The 26,172-nt window shown below is 26.0% G+C and overlaps 10 protein-coding genes across 10 annotated transcripts; 5 read left to right on the top strand and 5 right to left on the bottom strand.

Moving 5' to 3' along the window:
* Positions 1-770: 770 nt before the first annotated feature.
* Positions 771-1,435, top strand: FG379_002128 (uncharacterized protein; the record flags this gene model as incomplete). Its single annotated transcript, XM_067327997.1, has 2 exons — positions 771-848; positions 908-1,435. The coding sequence occupies 2 exons, from the start codon at positions 771-773 to the stop codon at positions 1,433-1,435; spliced, it is 606 nt and encodes a 201-aa protein (XP_067183536.1).
* Positions 1,436-1,650: 215 nt separating this feature from the next.
* FG379_002127 (uncharacterized protein) lies at positions 1,651-3,789 on the bottom strand (the record flags this gene model as incomplete). The annotated part of the gene is made up of 1 exon (XM_067327996.1): positions 1,651-3,789. The coding sequence occupies one exon, from the start codon at positions 3,787-3,789 to the stop codon at positions 1,651-1,653; it is 2,139 nt and encodes a 712-aa protein (XP_067183535.1).
* Positions 3,790-4,509: 720 nt separating this feature from the next.
* Positions 4,510-5,064, bottom strand: FG379_002126 (uncharacterized protein; the record flags this gene model as incomplete). Its single annotated transcript, XM_067327995.1, has 1 exon — positions 4,510-5,064. One exon carries the CDS (start codon positions 5,062-5,064, stop codon positions 4,510-4,512), a length of 555 nt encoding a protein of 184 aa, XP_067183534.1.
* Positions 5,065-5,313: 249 nt separating this feature from the next.
* FG379_002125 (N-ethylmaleimide-sensitive factor (NSF1)-like AAA ATpase involved in vesicular transport) lies at positions 5,314-7,602 on the top strand (the record flags this gene model as incomplete). The annotated part of the gene is made up of 1 exon (XM_067327994.1): positions 5,314-7,602. One exon carries the CDS (start codon positions 5,314-5,316, stop codon positions 7,600-7,602), a length of 2,289 nt encoding a protein of 762 aa, XP_067183533.1.
* Positions 7,603-8,280: 678 nt separating this feature from the next.
* On the bottom strand, positions 8,281-8,709 carry FG379_002124 (40S ribosomal S16; the record flags this gene model as incomplete). The annotated part of the gene is made up of 1 exon (XM_067327993.1): positions 8,281-8,709. The coding sequence occupies one exon, from the start codon at positions 8,707-8,709 to the stop codon at positions 8,281-8,283; it is 429 nt and encodes a 142-aa protein (XP_067183532.1).
* An 881-nt stretch (positions 8,710-9,590) lies between these two features.
* Positions 9,591-10,348, top strand: FG379_002123 (60S ribosomal L13; the record flags this gene model as incomplete). The annotated part of the gene is made up of 2 exons (XM_067327992.1): positions 9,591-10,097; positions 10,232-10,348. The coding sequence occupies 2 exons, from the start codon at positions 9,591-9,593 to the stop codon at positions 10,346-10,348; spliced, it is 624 nt and encodes a 207-aa protein (XP_067183531.1).
* A 264-nt stretch (positions 10,349-10,612) lies between these two features.
* FG379_002122 (uncharacterized protein) lies at positions 10,613-14,560 on the bottom strand (the record flags this gene model as incomplete). Its single annotated transcript, XM_067327991.1, has 1 exon — positions 10,613-14,560. One exon carries the CDS (start codon positions 14,558-14,560, stop codon positions 10,613-10,615), a length of 3,948 nt encoding a protein of 1,315 aa, XP_067183530.1.
* Positions 14,561-14,925: 365 nt separating this feature from the next.
* Positions 14,926-15,632, top strand: FG379_002121 (DNA-directed RNA polymerase II; the record flags this gene model as incomplete). Its single annotated transcript, XM_067327990.1, has 2 exons — positions 14,926-15,024; positions 15,198-15,632. 2 exons carry the CDS (start codon positions 14,926-14,928, stop codon positions 15,630-15,632), a joined length of 534 nt encoding a protein of 177 aa, XP_067183529.1.
* A 293-nt stretch (positions 15,633-15,925) lies between these two features.
* FG379_002120 (phosphatase related) lies at positions 15,926-17,617 on the bottom strand (the record flags this gene model as incomplete). The annotated part of the gene is made up of 1 exon (XM_067327989.1): positions 15,926-17,617. The coding sequence occupies one exon, from the start codon at positions 17,615-17,617 to the stop codon at positions 15,926-15,928; it is 1,692 nt and encodes a 563-aa protein (XP_067183528.1).
* Positions 17,618-18,372: 755 nt separating this feature from the next.
* Positions 18,373-25,407, top strand: FG379_002118 (ring domain at very C-terminus of large; the record flags this gene model as incomplete). The annotated part of the gene is made up of 1 exon (XM_067327987.1): positions 18,373-25,407. The coding sequence occupies one exon, from the start codon at positions 18,373-18,375 to the stop codon at positions 25,405-25,407; it is 7,035 nt and encodes a 2,344-aa protein (XP_067183526.1).
* Positions 25,408-26,172: the final 765 nt, after the last annotated feature.

Here is a 26,172-nt window from a genome sequence, read left to right as displayed (position 1 = left end):
TTTTTTTAATGTAAAGATCATTTTAAATTAATATTATTATTTTTAAACTTTAAATTAGTAAATAAATAATACCTTAGTTATTTTAAAATATAACGAAAGTTAAAATTTAATGTCTGTATTTTATTTTTGGTATAATCAAACTTTGCTAATGCAAAATGTTAATTTCTAAATTACTACATTTCTAAATTTTTATAACAGCTAAACTCATGCTATGATTATTTATAAATTTGCATGAATACATGTACTCCAAAAATACCATTTTAAATATAATTTGCATGTAATTATTGTCATAATCAAAAAGTAAAATCGTAATAAAAGATTATTCAACAGGTGTTCATAAACATATATTACTATTGTTGAGAATATTACTTTATTTTATTATTTTTTTTATACTTTAATTAATTTGTTTGTTAAATGATATTATTTTATTTATTTATTTTCTTTAATAGCATTTTGAAGCAAGTAAAATGTGTTTATTTCACAAATAAAGGTAAATGAGTTGTAATTTTTCAATTAATTAATTATTTTATTCGTAATTTGATATTGGAATATTATAAAAATTTAATTTTCATCACCTATGACATTTTCATGTCTAAAATGATTAAACAGGCGATAATAATACACTTGAAACATATTTAAATAAAAATGATACATTTAAAACAGTAAGTGTTTTGTGAAAACGTTAATTTGAAATAAAATTATTAAAAGTCAAAATATTACTAAAAACAATAATTAATAAATTTGTTTTAAAGAATGCAAATGAACTATTGATGAACTCAACATTACAATATATTGAAAGGAGGTGCCAACAATTAGAGATTCCAGAATTAAAATTAAAACCATATCCTGTAAGCAATTTAAATATCTATTAAAAACTTGAATAAATATATAACTAAATAAATATCAGAACTGTTGTCATTCACTAATTTCGTATATCGAACTAAGAATTTTGTGTTCGAACTCTGAAAAAATCAACTATAATGACAAGAGCAATGAAATAGTCGAATACAATGACAAATTATGCTCAAATAATAGAATATTGAATGAAAATAAGGATAATTCATTGAATCTATTAATCTCATCATGTGCATTATATGTTGATTATTACGAAAAAAATGACTTAAAAAGAAACTTACAATTTAATATAAATTTTCTCCCAACACCATTGTCCTTAATATCATCCGGAAATAGTATTCCTGACTTTAATTTCCAGGAAAATAGCCCTTGTGCATTAACTATAAGTATGTATTTTATAAGAACATGTGGAAGAGAATGTAATATAAACAGGCCAACAATTGCTGGAATATCAAATTTACCAGTTGCTTGTATGAGCGAATGTGAACAATTATCAAAAGAGTTTTGCATTTCAGGATGCAAAAGATACGGATGTTCTATAGGTTATTATGATTGTATGAACCTTTTATGTGGAGGATAAATACTGGAATTTTAAATGTACTAAAACTTTAATACTTTAATATATATCTTTAATAAACGATTATTTAAACGCTTTTTTTACCTACTTTATTTCACTTGAAATAGTAAATAGCACTATACAATTCAAATAAACAATACATAAATAATCACTAAAATTTTCTAAAATGATAGTTAACACTATATTAAAATATTTTTAAAATATATTTAAGAAAAAAATTATATATTGAAGCGTAATACGCAAATACCACTTAATACTGATATTGGAACTTCACTTTTTGTATTAATTATTTTCTCTCCACATATAAATATTCCATCAGTTTGTTTATCTATATTCATATCATATTTTAGCTTTTTAATTAATAAATAAATAGGAGTATGCATAAGGGCATTTACGCTAACTGGTTTTAATATTTTGCTACCACCTATTTTTTTTTCCAAACCTGAGGTTAAGTCAATATTCTTTACATCATCCAGTGCAACTTTTTGTTTTATAGTATGATGTTCTATTTTATTTGGTTTACCCAAATTGGTTTCAACATAAATCAATAAAGACGTTGTATTGTTACTAGGTATTAATTTCACTGAAGTCTTATTCGTACTTAAATCCGAGTCAAGCTCAGTAATTGAGATGTCATAATCGCACAATTTATCTTCTTTTATATTTTCCTTCAATTGTGCTTCAAATCTATCACCTGGCTTAATTCCAATATCAAATAATGATTTTTCGGGTGTTTTTATATAATCCAATAAATTTATATCTGTTCCATAATGTTTTAGACCAATCAATAAATAGTCTTTATTAATATTAATCGCTTTATCTTTAACACCTTTCACCAAACTTCCAATCACGCAATTATCTAACTCAATAGTTTCTATTTTTTCTGATATAGCGTTATTTTTTGAACTAATATTTGTAGTTTTATTATTGTTTCCTGAAATAATTCTATCTATTTCAACAACTTTAAATCCCATTTCGTCGTCATCTTTATTTGATTTGAAGTAAATTTCATAATTACATTTAAAGCTATCATCCTTTGGGGCAAATGTTACAATTTCATCATTTGATATAATTTTTTCAGGCTCAACTGCTCTTTCCGAATCAATTTCATCTTTATATAACTCAATGTCACTATTGATCAACCTTAGTTTATCACCAACATTTGAAGTATACTCATATTTTTCAAGTGAATCATTTATAAGTTCATTATCAATAAAATCATCACTTATACTCTCATAAGTTTTATTTGAAAGTTGACTCGTTTTCACATCAGAAATTTCGTTAGTAATTACTGTACCATTATTGGTTAATAATTCATAATTTTTAATACTTGTAATTGGAGTATTATAGTCTGTAAATCCTTCTTGAGACTCAAAATCATCAGATTCAATTGCACCAACTGGAGTTAAAGGCAGCTCGTCTTCTATGTCAAACAATTCATCCACATTTCTACCATTATCATTTTCAATTTTAATTGAAGGAAGTTGGTTATCTTCTAAAAATTCAGGCATATCTTTGAATGTTACACTAAGCTCATCACCATTTTTTATTTTTAAGTCTGAAATCTTAAAATTAGAAACATTTTTATCTAATATTATTTTGGATCTCAAATGACGAACTCTTTCAATACTAAAACTTGGATATGCTTTATTCATTATTTGTTCTATTTTTGCAAGAAGAGTTGACACTTTTGAATTAGATTTTGTTTTTAGTGCGAGGCTTGGAAGAAGTACTAATTTACCATTTTTATCTGCAAAAAAGTTCTTCGGAGTAATTAATAATACTAACTTCTTTTCTGAAGTCTTTTTAATATCGTAGTATCTATCTCTTTTTGTTGCACCAATTGCATATTTATATTTACGTGGAACAAATTCATCGAATTCATTTATCAATTTATACTTTTCTGCTATCCTTTTATTATTATTGTACTCACTTAAATCAAATAATCCACTTAAATCTACATCGGACATTGAGTGAATTTCAGCTCCTCTCAGCGAAAAATAACTATTTGGATATACAACTTTTGGATTTTTTGATTCTTGTCTTCTATAATCCATCTCATTTACGCCGTATTCTACGAAACCAAGATTTTTTTTTCTTTTTTTTTCTTTATTTTTCTCATTTGTGCTGAATTGAGCTGATTCTTCGCTAGATAAAGAATTATCAGTGGGAGGATATTGACTATTAGAAGTACCGTCATCGTATATTGTTTCATATTTCACATCTAGATATTTTTGATTCACCTGCACACTATCATCAAATTGAATTCCAGTTAATAAAATTATAAATGTTATGAATAAAATCAATTTTTTTAGGTTAAAATAAAACAAGGCGTTAAATCTGTTTTTTTTTCTCATTTTTTTTCGCCGTTCAATTACCAGGATCTATTTATATTACAGAATTTATTTTTTTGTTTGATATTTATATCTTTTATTTGAAACTATTAACATAAGTGAATATTATGATAAAGTACACATACTGTTATTACTCCTATTACCACTTTTTTTATGTTGAGATGCAAGTAGCCACTTACTTTTAACTGAACCCCACTATTTTTATAAAAGATCTTGAACTGAACAATTGATTGATTTAAGTGACTATTATCCTTTAAAAATGGATAAAATGAAACAAGAACTTTGAAGGTAAATAAATCGTACTAAAATATAAATTTAGATCAAGAAATAAAATAAAAAAAATATTCTCTTATGAATTTGTTCACTATAATCAATTAATAATTAACATTTTTGCATGAACCTTCTTTGAAGATCAGCCCGCCTAAGTACGAATAACCATTAATGGTATGTTTAGGTAAGTAGTATTAATAATTACATTAATGCATAGACTAGTTTTCCTTAATGACTAATTAGTTATATTAACAATGGATTTTGTTGTCTGTTTTGTGCTTATGCATTTTATCATTTCGTCTCTTTTTCTCTCGGCTAATTGTACTGGCAATATTACTTATGGAGAAAATTATTTGATAATCTAAATATTTTAAAACAATCACAGATAGATTTAAAAAAAAATAAATTAGCAACAAGTGAAGCTAAATTGTTGTCAATGCTGAAATAAAAGAATTAACTTTGGCTTAAATAGTTCATATCAAACAACTCTTCTCCCGCAGAAAGAGAGTCAACCTCCTTATTTTCAAGTTGTTCATTATATGCAACTGTTTCTGAAATAAAATTAAACATTGAATGTATAATATTTTTATCTTTTAATGAGTTAGGGATTATATTAATTTCAATTAACTCAAAATTATCATTGTCATCATAATCATCATCAAATGTTTCTTCTACATCTACCCCACCTAACTGTATATAAAAATACTCACCTTCATCTGAATCAGACTCAGGTGTATATATTGCATTTACGACTATATTTGAAATGTAAATGAATCTACAATCACTGAACTTTGTTGGCACTTTTAAATTAAAAGCATTGTATTCACTATTAACAATAAATAATATTCTTAATTCAGTTACTAGTACATCGCATTTGTTTATTACTTCTTTAATATCACCTTTAGATATTACTTTTAATTTGCAGTCTTTATAGCATTCATTAATGTGTTCGTTTTCTCCCAATAGTCTCTCTATTTTTGTTGCTGAACCTTCAAATGTGTAAAGCATGCTTCATTTGATGTAATAAATAACAGTATTTATGCGGCTTCTTTATCAAAGTATGAAACAAAAATTCATGGATACTGTTGCATTGCCTTTTTTTTCATCAATAAACATTCTTTTTGACATTTTATCAAAATATAACAGCGGGCCATAAGCAGCGGCAATGATTAAATGCAAAATATGTGGGTAAAAAAGTAAAAAGAGAATTATTGTAATATAGAGCAGATTTAGAAATTATATATTTATATATGAATAATGTCATTTAGTTTGGTATCTTGCAATTTACCAGCACAAGAATTAGCATTCACTAATAATGCTTACGTGAATTCTGATACATATAGTTCAATAGAAAGTTATCTTTCTGTAAAAGAAAAAGATGGGGTGATACGTTTAAAAATAAAAAATCTGATATTAAATATTAAGGTAGACGATAGAGTTGTATTTGGTGAGATAGCATTAAACAAGTTACATCGTCAATATGCATTGATAGAGTCTAGAGAAAAAGTATTAGTTGAGGTAGTAAGTGGATATGAATCTTTAGATTATAAAAATATAAGTAATAGTTCTGCCAAAAAAATAGCAGGTACAGTATTATTTGAGGTAGATATGTTTGTAAATTCAAGTAAACAAGTGATTCTTGAGGAAAGTAAACTTATACCAGGGATAATATATTTACTTAGAAATAATGTATTAGTTACAGGACAGAAGATATCATATTATTATAAAGAAGAAAACTTATTACTATTGTTAATAGTAAAAGAAATAATATCTTTGGATAAGTTACTAGTTGATAATAGTTCAAAAAAAAGTGAAAATGGACATTTTCTTGTGCTAGACTCAACGAATATTGAGTTAACTAGTTCAAAATCAGGAATAATTAGGTTTCATAATGATCATAGGAGTGTTCCTACATTATTTAGGCATCACTTTAATTTTAAAGATATAGGAATAGGTGGTTTGAATGAAGAATTTTCAGTTATATTTAGAAGAGCTTTTGCAAGTAGAGTTATACCTCCAAAATTACTTAAGGAGTTGGGAATACAACATGTAAAAGGTTTAATATTACATGGTCCACCAGGTACTGGTAAAACACTAATAGCTAGACAGATAGCTAAGGTTTTAAAGGCGAGAGAACCTAAGATAGTAAATGGACCCGAAATATTGAATAAATATGTAGGGCAAAGTGAAGAAAACATAAGAAATCTATTTAAAGAGGCAGAGGAAGAGTACAGACAGAAAGGTGATTTTTCATCATTACATATTATAATATTAGATGAATTGGATGCAATATGCAAAAGTAGAGGCGTATCTTCAAGTAACTCATCAGGTGTTGGTGATAGTGTTGTGAATCAATTATTAAGTAAAATAGATGGCGTAAATAGCATAAATAATATATTATTAATAGGTATGACAAATAGACTAGATTTAATTGACGATGCATTATTAAGACCAGGAAGATTCGAGGTTCAAATAGAAATAGGATTACCAGACAGCTCTGGTAGACTTGAAATATTGGAAATACATACTAAACAAATGAGAGAAAGTTCAAGATTAAAATCAGACGTTAATCTTAATGAATTGGCGGATGAATCAACAAATTTCTCAGGGGCAGAGTTAGAAGGTTTAGTTAGATCGGCTACATCTTTTGCATTTCAAAGACATATTGATATGAATGATATGACGAAACCAATAGATGCTGAACATGTTCAAGTGTGTCGTCACGATTTTAAATTAGCATTGGATGAGGTACAACCTGCATTTGGTACAAATGAAGATGAATTAAAAACACTGTTCCCACGTGGTATTATATCTTTAGGTGATGAATTCAATAAAATAATAGACTTACTAAAACGTCTTTCACAGCAAATAAAAACAGATGAACATTTAAGTACATTATCTGTTCTACTATATGGTGAGAAAGGAACAGGTAAATCTGCATTGGCAGCATACGTTTCAAATAGCGGAGATTTTCCACTATCCAAGTTACAAACTCCGTTCCATTTCGTTGGAATGAGTGAGAACATCAAATCCTTGGAGCTTAGAAAATCATTTAATGATGCGTACAAGAGTAATCTTTCATGTATAATACTAGATGATATTGAAAGAATTATGGATTATACTGCAATTGGACCAAGATTTTCGAATATTGTATTACAAACTATTATGGTCTTAATAAAAAATAATGCACCTAAAGATAGAAAGTTATTTATCATAGCAACAACATCTGAATATGAATTTATTCATTCATCTGGATTGGCTGATATATTTAATGTATCAATTAGAGTTCCTCCTGTTGAACCACATGACATTCCAAGGGTAATTGATCACTACCAATCTGATTGCTTGATTTCAAATGAAACATTACAAAAAATATCTTTTACTTTAAAATATCCAGTACCTATTAAAAGATTGTTATTTGCTTTAGAATTGGTTGAACACAAAGCTAAGAATTGTTTGAATAATGAGGTTAATATGAATAACAATGAATCAAATGAAATTACATGTCAAGATTTTTTAAATTCACTGCATGATGCTACTGGCTAACTTTAATGGACGCATTCATATACTAACAATTTAAAATAAATGTAAATTATTAGGTATTAGTTAAATATAACATGTAGTTTTCAACTAATGTTTTGTTCTTTTTTCATGCTATATATATTTGTTCACATTAAAAAAAAGTTATATCTAAACTATTAAGATAATAAATTATCGGGTTAGTATGAGAATGGTAAAAGTATACCATTAAATGCAGATACAAACTGCAATCGTATCTCTAGATGAATGAATTACGTGATCTGACCTTGATAACATGAAATAGATAAAAAAATGGCTCAGATCGTGATAACAACAAAATAGAACTCACTATAATATTGTCAATATAAATGTAATATTTAATTTTTGCATCACGAATCATATAAATTCATTACAACAATTAGAAGTCATTCGTTGAATATTGTCATTAATATAATAGACACAGAACTAATTAACGAGGAAAAAATTGATATTATACTTAACAATAGTATTTCATTTTAATCTATATGGCAGTCATTGTAGTTCCTACAACGTATTATTGCTTACAAGATAATTATTTGCATTTTGAAACAAAAATAATAGTTATATATTATCTAAATAGTGAAACAAAAGATCCGTTTTTGATCCAATAGATTCAAATAATTAAATTTATTTGTTAAATAAATGCTAATTATATACAAATAACCTCTAACGATATGACTTTTGAATACGAGCACGGGCACCTGGTCCACCGAATTTCTTTGGTTCGCATCTCCTTGGATCAGCAATAACCAATGAACGGTCATATGATACGAGAATATCTCTTATTTCTTGTTTAGTCGCTTCATCTACGAATCTTTGCGTGTATGCAATAATTGCTTTTGCCAAAGCTTGGCGAATAGCAAATACTTGTGATGTATAACCACCACCTGAAACACGAATTCTAATATCTACACCAGAAAAAACTTCCTTTCCTAATAGCAATATCGGTTCAAATGCTTTAACCTTCAGTTGTTCTGGTTGTATTAAGTCCAAGGGTTTACCATTAAAGTGGACTAAACCTCTGCCTTCCCTGCACAATGCAACTGCAACTGCATTCTTCTTGCGACCAAATGTCTGAACTGTACGAGCTTCCATTTTCTTCAGTTATACTATAAATAATTCGATATAACTACTGCAATGTACTTTCTCTTCTCGATAATTTTCAACTTCTCGTGAAGTTACGGTTTCTTCAGAATTATCTATTAATGAGAATATCTTGAACACGCAATTCGCGTTATTTTTTATAGTAAATTAAATATAACTATTTTTGCGAATTTTTTTCGCCTTTATCAGTTTAATATATATAGATACATTTATCATTTGCCATTTCTATATTATGTACATTTTTACAGAAAAAATACGTCTCGAGACGGCGCCTAAAGTGGTAACGTCTTATAATTTTTTTCTTTTATTTAATATTATTTGGGAATAAAATATTAAATAAAAAGTGTAATTAAGAACTAAATTATTTTGTCAATTAATTTTTAATAAATAAAAGGCTAATGGAATAATTTGTCTCGTGAGCAATAAAGTTTATAAATGATAATCAAAAATGATAATAAATAACAAAAAAAATTACGGATAGTCACTAAAAAAAATTAATAAATATATTTAAATACCAAATTTAGTATAATAATAATAATAAAATAATAATAATAATAAAATAATAATAATAGTAACAATAATTATTAATTAATTAATTATACAACACAAAAGAAAAAAAATACAAGTCAGGAAAATTTTTTTTGGAACTGACAAGTTTTTCATTATTACATAATATTACCTAGTCAAAAATATTTGCATACTATTAATTATAAGGCGTCGAATATATAATTTGCTATAAATTATTCTAATACTGAATTCGGAATAAGACGTCATTCGAATTTGTTGAAAGTAATTAGTAACGTAGTTTCTTATACAAGTATAGAGATAAGACTTCGAAAATATAACAAGGTAAATAATAGAAATTTAAAGAGATGCGTCATAACAACGTTATTCCAAATGTACATTATCGCAAAAACTACAAAAGATGGATAAAGACATGGTACAACCAACCAGGTAGGAAACAGAGCAGAAGAATTGCTCGCCAAAAGGCAATTTCTGAAGCCGGATTTAGGCCTGTAGGAATGTTGCGTCCAATAGTACATCCTCCGACACAACGTTATAATATGAAAACTCGTTTGGGGAGAGGTTTCACATTAGAGGAGCTTTCTGCGTGTGGTATCAATAAAAAGGCAGCAATGAGTATTGGAATCGCCGTTGATCACAGAAGAACGGACGCCTCAGAAGAAACATTTCAAGTTAATGTTAATCGTCTTAGGAATTATATTAATGGTATAATATTGATGCCAAGGAAAGGTAAAAAGACAAAGAAAGGTTTTGCAGGAATTCCAGATGATTCTTCTAAACAGGAATTTAAGTCAGTTAAAAATGTCAGTTTCAAAAAGGCCTTCCCACTTGTCAGTGAATCCATTAAAGAAAAGGTAAGTTTTTTTTTCTTTAAATGATTTACTTATTGCCATTATCTATGTTTATTCGAATGAGAAATAAATAAATCATATTTAATGGCATTATAAATGCATGTTATCTTTGTTCTAATAACATTAACTTATTTCAGACCCACACAATAACATCCGAGGAGAGAAAATTTAGAGCCTACGCCACTCTTCGTAAACAGTTATTGGAAGCCAAGAACTTGGGAAAAAAATTAGCAGAAGCTAAAAAAGCAGAATAAGTGCTAAAACGAGGAGTTGAAAGAGTAGATTGATAGAAAATGTTCTTTGATATCATCCTAAGCGAAACAATAATTACTATTAGTGTTTTTTTAAATATATTTTGTATTAGGAAAGAAACTTAATAATCATTATCACTACCTACTAAATTCTTTTTTTCCATTTATAGCCAATTATTGAGCGTCTCTATATGTTGCGTCTAAGTTTTTTCTTCTTCATTAAATAAGGATGCGACTTGTAACTGCAGCTCGGTAATTTTGGAGAGTTTAGTCTGTATTTTCATCAACAAAGTTGTTGATTGGATATTTGTTAAAGTAAGTGTTAAAATCTCTATTACTATCATAAGTGAATAGTGTTGATGAAAACATTGATGTATATTTTAGAATTTTAATTGATTTATTAAGTTTTTTCATAACAATAATATTTGAGGTTTGTATATACTCGTATAAATAATTATTTTGATTATTTTCGTTAAATACAAGTTCATCTTTAAAATAAAATTCGTAGAATTTTTTTTGGAATAATTCCAATATCTTAACTATATCTTTTTTTAAATGTTTAATAGCAACTCCTATTTTTAAAAGTGAAGATATAGATGTATCAATCAAATACATATATTCTATGTATTTATTATATTCATTTAAATTAATCGAATTTTTGTATTCAAAATTAAAGTTTTCATGATTATAAACATTATAATTACGTTCAAAGTAATTATTTTTATCAAATATGTAATTGTTTTCCTCGTATAATACATCATTTTCTATGTCAGTTAATCCAAATATTTCTTGATCAATATTAAATGACGAGTCTGACAAAAAAGATGAATCAGAAGAGTATGATTCTGAAAAACTATCATTGTAATATTCATTATTCTTATTGTAATTTTCATAATATTCGTTATTTGAATTATAGTAACAATTAATGTCATTAATATTATTATCGTCAACAATAATGCCTTTATCATTACAAGAATATTTGTAGTTATGATTACGACGTAAATTATTAATATATTTACAATTAATATGATCGTAACTATTACCATTAAAGTATGTATTACTACTTGATAATAGTTTTGTGATATTACTAAATGAATAAACACAATTTAAATAGCATTTTTCCAGTATTAATTTCAATGATTCAATTATCAATAAAACCTTTTTATCATTTAAAATTAATAACTCTTCACTACAATTTAAAAGTATAATTTCACCAATTATCCAACACAAAGGAGATATAGACACTATATTTGAATATATCTCTATTTTTAAACATGTAATCATCCTGTTAAATATTTTATTTTCAAATAAAAATTCTGGTTTTTTCCTGATTATATTAATAATCAATTTTGAAAATCTTTCTTGCAACTCAAGTGAATACTTTCCTCCTTGATAAAAAAAATACGGAAATAAGTCAAGTATTTCTGATACAAAATAAATTATTTTTTCTGAAAAACATTCACTTATATCATTATTTGGCATTATGTGTCTGTCTATATAATTAATTAGCTTTAAGATAAGCATATCAATTATATATAAACATTTTTTTAATATAATAATTGTATGAAATCTATAACTTGTTCTATTTAATGATTTTCCAATATCACTATTTGTATTTTTTAACAATACAACCGTCCCAAATGAATTCTTATTTAAGATTTTGCTTTCGTTTATATTTATTTCTTTTCGCGTAACCTCTTTAACTTTTTCATTAAAGTAATTATTTTGTGAAAATGAATAAGATGATTCTAAATGTGTATTGTTATTATTAGTATTATTATTGTAAATTGATGTTAATAATATATTTACTGACAAATCGCATATTATTGACTTTAATCCGCTTTTAGAATTATTACAACTAGTATAATTACTATTAATCCCTGGATAAATTAATTTTAATAGCAAATTTGAAACTCTATCATTTGGCTTTACATTAGTTACTATATCTTTGATTTCTGATATATTTGATTCTATTTTCTGTGGGAATAAAGTCATTAGTGGCATACATGTAGTCATTAAAGTTATATATATCCAATTATCTAACCATGAACTGTCTACTTGCTGTCTATCCAATATGTCAATACAATATAATAATACATTTAAAATTGATTTAAAAGATATATCTGGGTGATATACTATTATACGAATTAATATTCCGAAATAGCAATTTATAAATAGATTGATGTCTAGATTGTTCAGCGTTTCTTTTACATTATTATCAGATAGCATTTCACAAAACAAGTAAATTATATAACTATTTAATATATTTGGGTAAACATAATATTCGATTATATATTTCCATGAATTAACTATCATATTTTTATCCAACTCTTCTTTGTTTTTTAGTCTAATATATTCTACAAATGTTTTAATAAACAATGAAGATAAATTCACATTAAAATTGTTATTTATCACATTTTTAATTTGTAACTCGTGTAATTCAAATATTAAACTCTTAATTATATTTTTTGAAAAGTCTTGTGATTTTATTAAATCCTGAATTAATAATATCATTTCTGACGGTATTATTTCCATATATGAACTGAATTTGCACATTAAATCTACTTTATCATAATTTTTGCTATTTTCAACGATACTTATTTCATTAAGATGTTCGTAGTTTTTATTACCACCATTAATATTAATCATATCTTCTTTACTGCTCGTCGCCATAATATTTAACTTCTCATTGTTATACGTGTTAATTTCATTTTTTGAATTTGATTCGTTTAAATCCTCAATTTTATCCTCAAAATCAATATAGTTATGCTTAAATTTGTGTTTTTGATATGAATTTATATTGTTAATATTGTTTGATAATTCAATTATCTTTATAACTTGCGTTAGTATCCTAGTAATGTAAAGCATAATTGCTTCATAAAAACCAGAATCACAATTTTGGTTATTATTATTATTATCATTACTTGTATTTTTAATAATATTATACCCATTAATTAAAATCCGAAGTCCAGAAATAACCTGAAAATGCAAATAATGAAATGGTTTATACTCTTCTACCTTATTTACAATCGTAAATATGTCTTTTGATAATGAACCATCTAATTCATATATGTTGTTTGTTTCAATATTTGTAGGGTTATTATTTAGATCATTTATATACGACCCAGATATTATTATTGCAATGCTTTTTTCCAATTTTATCAATAAATTGCTAAAATCATGTATTTTATCCTCATATAAAATTAAAAAACCAACATCATTAAAAACTGTTATTATTAGTGATATACTCACCCTGTAAAGTGAAAAATTATCCAATATATTATTATTCCCTTTTAGTATATACTCAGATGATACCTTTCCTTTTACCCCTGATTTTGAAGTAGATGTATTATACATATCAACAAATGAATTAGAATTTGTACCACTTATTCTATTATTTTCTTTTATTCTTTTATTTACATTATCCCCTTTTACTCCACCAAATAACCTATTAACAGCAAATGATAATGAAAGCGATAATTTATTACCGTTATTATTATTTAAAGAATTCATTGATTTTGTCGTTTTTTTATTCTTATCTTTAGCTATACATAATAGATATCTACCTAATTTATATCCCTTTTTCAATGATTGAATATTTGCAAAAAATAAAGGTAAAAAATTTGACATATTTAATTCATTATCATTTAAATTAATTGTTGACTGAATTTCTTTAAACTCATTCTTTAATTTAACATTATCTACTATATTTGAAGACATCATATAAATGTTACCAATACAAAAATTTATATTTTTTACTAAACCCCACAATGGTGATCTTCTAATATATATTTCAATTAACAACGGAACAAAATTTTTATCAAAATTTTCTATATAGCCTTCATATGTATCTAGAAAAAGTGGTGGTAATTCCCCCATACCCAATTCACAAAGCAGTGAAATATATATAACATATAAGTTAGGTGTAAGTAATATTGGGTATCTTACTGTCGTTACAATTGAAAATAATTCTTCAGTGAGCCTTCTTATAATATAACTCAATGGATTATTTAACTTTAATTTATTTTTACTTTGCGTTAAATTTTCATTTTTATATGTTCCAAACGGATTCTTAGATCCATGTAAATCCTTTAATATTTTTATTCCTTTATTTTCAAGTATTTCACCACTGTTTACTATATTGGTGGTACCAATTTTTTCTTGGAAATCATTATAAAGTGACTCTAACAACTCTAAAGTAGATGTTCTTTTCATTTTATCTGTTTTTCTAATTCTTTTTTCGCCACACACAAATGAATTTTTTCTATTTGATATTTTAATATTACTGTAAACACATCTAATGGATTATATCCATGTGACTCCTTAACCGTATTATAAAAAGATCAAATATGCCTTTTTATACAATAAAATATTCGTATTATCATTACACCATTCCATTATTAATTTATTATTCACTCTTCTTCTTCGGCATCTTTTTATTTTCCTTTACACAATTATCTTTATTTCGTTTAACATTGTCCTGAAATATATGTTAAAAAAGCGCTTGATGGTGGCGCCATTTGCAAGCTTAATATTAATTAATATATATAAAAATACAAGCATAAAATGATTTAAAATAAATGTTTTTCTTCGTTGAGCTTTGGAGAAATATATCAGTAAAGCCAGATCAGCTTGGTCCAAGATATAATGAGTATATTGATGATATCTTGAGAAGTCAGGTACGTTTTTTTTGAATGCTCTTTTATTTCAATTTTCTTCATCGCTTTGGTTTTAAATTAACAAATTATTAAAATAATTGCGATGAAAACTAAGAAGAAATATGGGAGATATTATCTAGAATATTATTAATATCATTCCATTAAATTATAATTAACGTTGTAAATACTACTAGGTTGAGGGACAAAGAGCACCACCATATGGCTACGTTATTTGCGTAATTAAAATTATACTTAAAGAACCAGGTAGAGTCCAAGACAGTACTGGGCTTATTATAGTTCCAGTCAAATACCAAGCAATAGTATATAGACCAATTAAAGGAGAAGTTGTAGATGGTGTAGTTGAGAGTGTAAATGAACTAGGAATAATAGTTAATTGTGGTCCTCTGAAAAGAGTATTTGTAAGTCAGTCAGCGTTGCCCGAAAATATGGTATATAAGAGTGGAATTGACGGGGAAGGAACTAGAGCCTATATAGACTCTGAAACTCAGATACAAATAAGACAACAATCAAATGTTCGTCTTAGATTAAGGGGAGTGAATAACGAAACTCTTTCTGCTGTAGCAGAAATGACAAGTGACTATCTCGGACCCCTAGATGACGTAAATTAACAAATATGCATTGACAATGTCAAGCATTAAGTAAGCAGAAACTAAAATCAACGATGAAAATAATAGTTGAGCACTGACTTAAATTTAGGAAAAAAAGATAATTTTTATTCTTCATCCTATTTCAACAATATTAAATCTAGTCTGATAATATTAAGCAGACACGTTTGCCCACTTTCTCTTTTCTCATATAAAATATCACTTTAATTCAACAATAACAAAAAAAGATTTGATATCAGTAAAATATTCAATGATTGATTGTCTATATTTATCCTTTATATTAAAGTAAAATGAGTTTAAATTCCATATGAAAGCATTGAATTTGCATACTTCATTGCAGGTACAGGAGGGTGAGGAACGGCAACAAATTGAACAAAATTAGGCTTCAAATCGTATTCATGTATTTTAATAAAGGCACCTTTGTTTGTCATTGAATCACAGTAATTAGGGGCCGAAAATACAGTAATGCATTTTCCATTGTGATCAACACTATATCCTTGTTGTTTAACTTCGTGACTTCTAATAATGTAGTCTAAATTGTTCAGCTTGAGGAAATTAAGAGTGACGTCCGGTCCGAAATTGCAACCAACACCTCTTGGTGACTGAGATCTTCCTTCTCTAACTTGTGGATCCGACCAAAGTAAAGAGGACATAAAACCTGAGTCTGGTGGCTCGCATTTAGAATATATTTTTTCGATATCTTTTAAGGTAACATTATCTTCTTCACATAAACCACCATGTACTACAAATATTTTGTTGTTAATTACATGAGCTAAAGGCAAAAAGCAGAATGCTTCACTAATCAAGTCATATAATCCAGAATCATATTTAGCCAACACTTCGCCTTCAAAGCCATATAATCTATTCAAATTTTTTGTTTCATGATTACCCCTAGCTAAATGTACATGGTATGGATACATTATTTTAAGTGTAAATAATACAAGAATAACTTCTACTGAAAAGGACCCTCTGTCAACGAAATCACCATTAAAAAGATAACAGTTCGTAACTGAAGGTATTCCATTTATATCAAATATATTCAGTAAATCGTAAAATTGTCCGTGAATATCACCACATACTGTAATATGTTCTTGTTTACCTATCTCGATTCTAACCAATGGTTTAGGTGCAACCTCCTTTAAAACCTGAATAAAATCATATACTATCATGTATGCATATTTTTTATGTAATCTATTTTCAGGTACTTTTATATAATCAATTAATTCAGTGATAAATGACTCTTTAATTAGCGGAGTCTTTATTTCCTTCGTTAAGTTTAAATCTTTCAGTTGATAATTCAATTTTGATTTGGAAGCAGCATTACTTACGTTAATGTTGTTATTACTACTAGTATCATCATTTTTATCAGCATTATCATTTGTATTCTGCAATATTGAGACATAAACTGGTCCATTATAACTTTCATCTACCTTCAAATTAGAAAAACTAGGATCTATTGTTTCATATATCATTTTAGTTCTATCAGTAGATATTGCGTCCATGAACTTCTCTTGCTTTATCAATTTTGTACACATTTTAACTTTAGCTTGTGCATCTCCGTCATTTTCCGTTAGACTTAAAACTTTCATAAAATCTTTTTTTGCTAATGAATATTTTAATAAATTGAAATAAGCTATGCCTCTCCTATAATATGCCTTTGAAAAATTTGGGCTATGTTTTATACTCTCACCTGCATCTTCTATTGCGGAACCAAAATTTTCCAGTCTAATATGACACAAAGCTCTATTTGAATAATAAATATGTAGATTGTTATCATATAAATCATTGCTATTACTGTTATTACTATTATTCATATCACTCTTCTCATTTTCACTCTCATTATTATTGTATGAAGAGGAAACATTTATAGCCAATGTATAGTATTCTATTGCCTCATTGTATTTTCCTGCCTTAAAAAACTCGTTTCCTTTAATTTTATATTGTTCTGATATATATTCATTTGTTTGATTTGTGTTCTCATCTGTCATTCTTCTAAATATATTATTCTATATCTTTATATATATAATTTACATATATATGATACTTTATATATTAAGCAAATAAACTATATATAGGTTAATATATATTTTAAGATAATAATAAAAGTAATATACTACTTCACTTTATATCAGTTTATGATAAATAGTAAAAGAACCGTATAATCGATGTGAAAAAACTAATAAAAAATAACTTATGTAAAATATTTTTTAATGATATTATATAACAAATATCTAGTTTATTTAAACATATATCGTGTCACCTTGCTTATTTTACTTATTGCACTAAATTAATGTGTTTTAATTATACACCAGTATATATAACTATTTAGTCACGTAATTTTATATATAATAATAATTTCTTTAACTCGGTATATTTAATCAGTCCTTTTATGACGAATTACAACATTTGCGCGCCTCTATGTGGCGCCATAGTGGCATGTCATTTTGTTTTTTTATGATTACAAGGCAAACATAATATTAATAACGAGTCAGAAACTGTAGGTATAAGATATTATTTAAGAGTAAGATGCTGAACAGACTAGGTTATTTTTGTGATTTGTATTGAAAATAATCCTTATTTATGGTAAAATCCGACAAACAAGATAAGCATAATTACATTGAAAAATAGTAGGGGGCAGTTAAAAATATATATGGAATGCGCCAATTGTTTTATAGCTGCAAACATAATATTTAAAATAAGGATTAAAGCACCATATAAACGATAATATAATGGGGTTTAAATCATGTCAAAAGGGAAAGGAAAGAGTAACATAAACAGCTCAAAAGCTAAAACACTGTTGGGTGAAAATAATAAGGCAGGTGTAGCAACATCACTATGGGGTATATTTACAGAATTTAATGGACTAGAAGATAAAAATAATACATATAATAATGTTGAACAGCTAAATACAGCACAGTTACACCCTTCGTTTGTTCCTATTTTTTCAAATATATCAAAAAAAGACTGTTCAACTCGTTTGAAGGGTCTGATTAATTTTAAAAATAAACTTGAAAGTATATTAGCAATAGGTGATAACGATGAAAAAATACATATAAATAAAGATGTTGTGTTTGATTGGGACCCTATATTATCTAATTTTACATATATTTACATAAGGGTTGGTGTATATGATTCTGATGTAAATGTAAGAAAACTTTCAAATGAGTGTTTATTGCTATTATATAAGATAGTAGGTGGTAAAAAATTTGAAAAATATTGTAAGCTATTTTTCCCAGCATTATGGTTATCATGTAATGATCCAAAACCTGATGTATTAAAATCCGCAAGCGATTGTTTAGATAGTTTTATAAAGAAAAAAGACATTGATAATGGCAATTCAAACCATTATAAGGATAAAATAGTTCGACTTATTAATCATTGCGGCTCATCAATGTTTGATTTATATGGTAGAATTCTGAGTTGTAGTGTTAAGAATATAAAGAGTGAATTAAATGCAAATGTATCTTCCCAATCTGAAGAGGAAGAACTCTTTGATCGTTTAATATCTATATCATTGGGGTCAGTGAGAAAAATACTTGAAACATACGAAATGAATAATGAAAATAACAAACCGAGTGAATTTTCATTATTATTATCAGCTTATTTAATATTTAATTCAATACCTGAATTAGTTGATTATTATGTAGGTAATAACAATAATTTTACTTGGAACACATTGAAACCAGGATTAATTTGGAAATTTATATCTCCTTCATTTAGCAGTGTAGTCAGAGTTGATGCTATACAGCTCATAACATATTCATTATCAATTATATATGATTCGCTGAAATTTGTATTAAACGAGAACGTTGATTTAAATAAGAACATTATTTTAAAAATTTCATCGATAACAGATATTTTTACATCTGTAATTAGTTGTTTTGGGAACTCATTAAATCCAAATGTTCAATCAGTATCTCCAAAATTATTATTAATACTTTCAAAATTATTTCCTGAAATATGGAAAGTTGAATTAAATGAAAAATTTGTAACCCCAATAGAATATTTTTCAAAAACATTATATTCGTGTTTACGGAAACCGAATCAACTAAGTTCGGTATGTATATATTTAGAGTTGCCTCAAATAATAGCATCTATTCCGCTTGACATACTAATTGGTGAATTTAAAACATCTGAAAACGATTATTTTTCAAATGATGGTTATCTAAGTGAAATAACAAAATTATTAAACAAGGATGAACTATACTTTGAATCACTAAATGACTTGGTGTATTCTCTTAATAATCATGTGAATAACAACTCTCTTCCATTAATTTGTCTACTCCCATTTACGATAATATTTCCAATGATTAAGTTAGATGTGAGTTTCGATAGAGGTTTAATCAAAAATATAACTGATAATAATGGAAATAATGATAGTAATAATGATAACAATAATCATCATCATAAATACACTGGACCAAAAAATATCTTTCTAGGGGCTTCTAATTGTTCAACACTAAACAGGTCTATAGAAACATATTACACAGTGGTTTTATTTATATTGTGTAATAGAATTCCAAATATATCAACTGAAAATGTTGCAATTAAAAATTTTTTGTTTCATTATTATTCGAAATTAATTTGGTTTCCGCTAGTATTTTCATTGACATTGAATAAGTCCGAGTTAATATATAGCAGTTCTTCAAATTGCCATAAAGCTCAAGCAAGATTAAATGAGCAATTCTCTAATATGATGTTAGATTCAATTAAATACCACAACTGGACTATAGAAGAGTGTAAAAATCGCAAGCTTACTATCTGTATTGAAACTTTGACAAATTTTTTTACCGGATATTGGAGTAAATACTACTTGGTTTATTCACCTAGTTTGAAGGATAACAATATTAAACAAATTTTATTTAATAAAGAAATATATTTAAGTGGATGTCTAACATTAATCAAAGCGGAGCATTTATTTTTTGATTCAATTGTATTTATTTTTAAGAAGTCAATTATTGAAATTTCATCTAAAGTAAAATCGTTATTTGGTTCCAATAATAACGATCTTGATTTTCCTATTAGTAATTTAGATTTTAATTCGATAATTTACAATTCATTTTTGATGTCAAAATTTATTAATGATGTTTTAATAAATGGAATAAATTATATCAGTGACAAGCAAATTAATTCATTATATAACATATTAATAGAAAATTACAAAAGTTTTATTCAAATAATTGGTAATTATCTTTATAATATTTCAAAAAGCGATAACAATACCGAAAATTTGCATATTCTACTTTTTATTATTGATTCTGTATTTATTTCACTTATAATTGTTTTATGTAAATGTGAATATTATAAAAAAAGTATTTTAGACCAAATACCACTTATTGACAATTTTAAAAATGAAAACAACCCTAATTTAAATATTACTACGTTTGTACTTGTATCATCATTTATTTACGAAAAATTATACAATTATAATTCAACAAACGCTATAACTCATGAACAGAATTTTGAAACAAAATTATTGTGTGAATTGCTAATTGATAAGATATTCACTGTATTTCAAAATTATAATGGCGAATTAAGTAATAACTCAGCTAATTTATTGAACTACATAATAATTAACGAGATTGAGATAAACAGTAGTTATAATAATTACTCTTGCCAAAAAAGAAATGTAAATATAGAAAAATTTGAGATTAACTCAAATATTAATGTTAGAAATAACATTTATAATTTATTGTTAGAAATATTAACTACAAAATTGAACATCGACTCTTACAAAAACAAGAATAACTATTTCTTTAGCTTTGTTGAAAGTTACATATTTAATAGGTTTAAATATTTGAATGAAAAAACAAACGGTTGTGGATCAACGTATTTTAGTGAAATGGTTCAAATAAAAGATCTTATATTAGAATATATGAAAAATAATGGACATATATCATCTGACTTTTTAAAAAAACTCATCTCTATTTTGATTTATTCGAACAATGATCACATTTTTGATATTAAAAATAATAATTCATGTTTGAGAGATTTTATCAAAATAGTTGATTCTATATTTTTATACTCATATATTCATTTAAAAGAATATTACGAGAATATTTTGAAAGAGATTGAAATAGTATTTTTAAAAGTGGTATTTGGACTTGATTTAGATCAAGAAAACAAGTTATTTAAATACCGTGGTTTTTCAATCACAAAAATTATCATACTAATTGAAAGAAATGCAAATATGTATTTTATGAATTATCTTGGAAGTGAAAAAAGTTCATATAATTATTGCGATGGTTCTTTATTGATAGAAAACACTACTTTAGAAATAATAATTAATAGATTAAGTGATACATTAAATGAATACAATGTTTTTTATTTAAATGAAATTGATAATAATTTTTCATTGAAAACGGGATTTAAAATAAGTGATTTTTTAAGAACATACAAATTATTTGCATCATTAATGGTTAATTATGACTATTTTTTTGAAATAAACTCCGTAAAAAGTTCAGTTCAGGTCGAACTGAATAGTAAATCATCCATCAATGAAATATTAATACAGTCTAATTTAAGGGATATATTTATATCGAAAGAACTTGCTAAATTAATTATTGATTCAAACAATTTAAGAATTCTCGATTTAAAATGCATTGAAAATGATAAATACTTTAGAATTGGTGGTTTAATAGAAAAAATTGAATTTGATACTGAGGAAACAAAGTATTGCGAATATCTTATCAACAAGGGATTAAGTCAAAATTGTTTTAATTTTAATAAAGTTATTAAAAATATTAATACTTCATTAAATTTAAGTGTAAATAATGGTTTCAATAGGTACAAAAAATCGCTACTATTACCATATTATAACTATATTTATAAACTATTTAAAAATAATATAGAATATAAGAATTTATATATCAAGAATTCATTTTTATATTTAAGTGAGAACATAAGTATTGAAAATAGTTCACAATTACTTGAATTTATATTTAATTACTGTATTACATTATACGATAAAGGTATTAATAAGTATGATGAATTAATTAATTTAATAACTAATATAATTAATAAATATAAGTCTTATTTACTTAAATATTCAACTTTGAACGATTTAAATGAATTGTCGTCATTTGAAATGTTTAGTGAATATATATTAGTTATATTAGAGAAATTTGAAGATAATAAAATTTTAAATATGATTTACAATATGATGTATGTATTGGTAGATACAATTATTAAAATAATAAAAGAATTGGAATCAATAAGTTTTTTGAATAAAAATGAGGAACATTTGAGCAACTTAATCTTTACAAAATTAAATATATCAAGCACTCTAATAAAAATAGTTGGTAAATTTATTGAAAAAAACATTAATACAGAGAACGGTATCATATTTGATAATATTGGATTTCAGTATGAATACAAAGATACTGAGTATGAAAATAATTTTAGTTTAGATGTATCAAAAGTTTTAATAGGAATATCATCTACCGTTCATTATTTAGTTGGAAATTTGTTTCAATTATTTACGAAAATATTAGTGGAAGTTAAGAAAAGTGAAACTAAGGGTAACAACAAAGTTGATTTAAAGTCAATGTTATATAATTTAAGTATTCATGCAAATATAATTGAGAATATTACACTAGATTCTATATATTTATCATCTATAATTTACTCTAGAATAAATAAATACTGCGAAGATATACAAGATGAATTAAGATTTAGCAGTATAACAATTCCAATTGAGGCAAACACTATAGAAATTTATGATAAAATACTAGAATTGGTTTCGACAATCTATAATGTAACTTTAAATGTTAGCGACATAAATTTTGACGACACTTTATTATTTCTATTGGACCATATTCTAAGGATAAAAAATACAGAGATTGCAGGAAGGGGATGGATAATGTCAATCTCTAACTCCAATCTTGGATTAATTAGGGGAAATGCAATGGAAATATCAAGACTGTTGACTACATACTCAATTAAACTTCACTCACTTGTATTAATTATATTGAAAGAACACAATTGGCACAATGTTCAGTATGAATACTATGACTTGAAGAGTGCAATTTCAAGTATAGAAAAGTTCCAAGACACCATTAAGAATTATTCAATATTAAAAAATATGGATTTTGATGACTCTGTTGATGAATTAAATGAGGATTATGATGAATATATAAATAAATACAATGGAGAAAACACTAATGATATGTCAGTCGACGATATAAATGGCTTTAATAATGATAGTAGTGATGCCGATGATGTCAATATTAAGAAAGTAGATGAAAAACATAAATCTGAATTTAGTAATAATTTTGAAAAGGGAATATATGTGATTGCATCACATTGGAGAAGATTAATAGGACCATCATTATCTAGACAGTTAATTGAAACTTATTTAAGTGCATTAAATGTGATTTCAATGAGAAGTAATTATTCGGATGAAAAAGAGGATTATTCTGGTGGTAATGACTCGGTTTACATGGATTTATCACAAAGGCTAGGTTGTTGGTGTTTTATGTTACCCAAATTAATATCTAATGACTTTGTAATATGCGTCGATTCTGTGAATCCAAATATAAAAACTATAGAGCAAAACTTAACTCCTTGTATCGAATTTTTATTAGAATTAAATCCTCTATTAGTTGGTGAGGCAGTGATTGATAATAAGGTTGATTTAAGTTCTCAACAAAAAAATGAATTCCTTCCCTCATGTATTGAAGAAGATGATATTTCAATTTGTCAAGCACTTTTAGCAATTATTAAAAATAAAAAATATGAAAATTATTCGGAATATTCATTTGAATTATTAGATGATATCACTCTTAAAAACACAACATTTAACTCACTAAGAGACTTAATTGGAAGGAATAATATTCAAGAACATGCATATAAAACTTTTGAATTGCCTCTTATACATGTCCTTGTTGAACTATCGCTTCAAACATTGGTCATAGTTGATGATTATTTTTACAAAAACGAAGCAAACAATAACTTGCATGAGAACGATTTAAAATCACAACTAAATTGGATTGAGCTATTTAAGCATGCATCAAACTCCGAAAGAAGAGATATGCTTGTTTGTAATTTAGAGGATATACTGGTTCCAGATTTAAATTATACATTAAAACAAAACAAATCAAATACTAATAATGATGGGATGTGGAATTCGAACAATCTAACTCTTACATGGCTTCTAGCAACGAGAATTGTATTATCATTAACAACGTATTTTCCTAGAATACTTCGTGAAATATGGTTATGTAACACAAACAAAAAAATACAAAGAACACTACAAAAACTAGTATTGAATTATTTCTCTCCAATAATAATACCTATTGAAGTGAATCACATTCCGATTATTATCGAAGAATTATCAAATATAGACAAAAAAATTACATACAATCACAATCATTTATCTAGAACAGTGAAAGTGGATTATTCTGAAAGAGGATTTAGTGCAACGCTTACATTTACATTTTCTGAATGTCATCCCTTAATTATTCCTAAAATTAGCGTTTCTAATATGTCAGGAATATCAAAAAAACAAGTTTCCAACTGGATTATTTCTGTTATTAAAGCAACTAGATACAAGAATGTAACACACGCTATATTGACATGGATAAACAATATTTCACTGTTTCTTGAAGGTGTTGAGGACTGTCTTATCTGCTACTCTATTGTTCATCCTCAATACAGATCTTTACCTAGAAAGAGGTGCCCCACATGTAAAAACATATTCCATTCTGAATGTATTTACAAATGGTTCAGAACGTCAAATAAAACTACATGCCCATTTTGCATTTCTATAATGCATTAAATACCTCCAACTTTACCCATTAAATCATATGGCGCCCATTATACTTTTATTGTTTGCGGCTTTATTAATGCGAGTACATTGGTTGTGACTTAGTATCATTAAGAATTATGTGTTTTATTTTTATTTTGTTTATATTTCTATATAGATATTCACTACTACAATGATATTTGTAATTATACATTTGATAATTATTTTTGTTAATAGAAATTATTTTAGCGAGAGGGCCAAGTGAATAAAAATAAAGTAGACAGTACTTAAAGAGGGAATATAATTTAAATAAATAAGGTAATAAATGAAATAGCTATTATCTATAAATAAAAATGTCTATTAAATATTAGAAAAATAAATTATCATTAAAAAGTATGTTTATTATCTAGTTTATTAATAAAACGAAGCACACGAAATATTAAAGACATAACATTGTTAATTCAGTAAGAAATATATATATAAAGTAGGGATAGTAACAGCTAAATAATAATAAACAACAAAGTAAATAGAAAACTAAATAACAATTTTTTTAGAGTTAATGAGAATATATGTATAATAATCTATGTGAATACGTTCACGTATTATTATTTATTATACACTCATAATAAATACATATATTGAGGATTACTTCAAACAAAAGTAACTCTTGTGTTAAGTTTCAATATCCCTATACATATATAATATATATATATATATATATATATAAATACAATCTGTTGTAAGACTGTTAATTTCAATTGTAAAGTTCCCTTAGAAATTGCCACTTTCTATTGTGAA

This window comes from Cryptosporidium bovis (genome assembly GCF_009768925.1).
Source record: "Cryptosporidium bovis isolate 45015 chromosome Unknown contig_3, whole genome shotgun sequence".
Lineage (NCBI taxonomy): Eukaryota > Apicomplexa > Conoidasida > Eucoccidiorida > Cryptosporidiidae > Cryptosporidium > Cryptosporidium bovis.
Note: the sequence above shows the minus strand (reverse complement) of the source record. Positions and strands in the feature narration are given on the sequence as shown.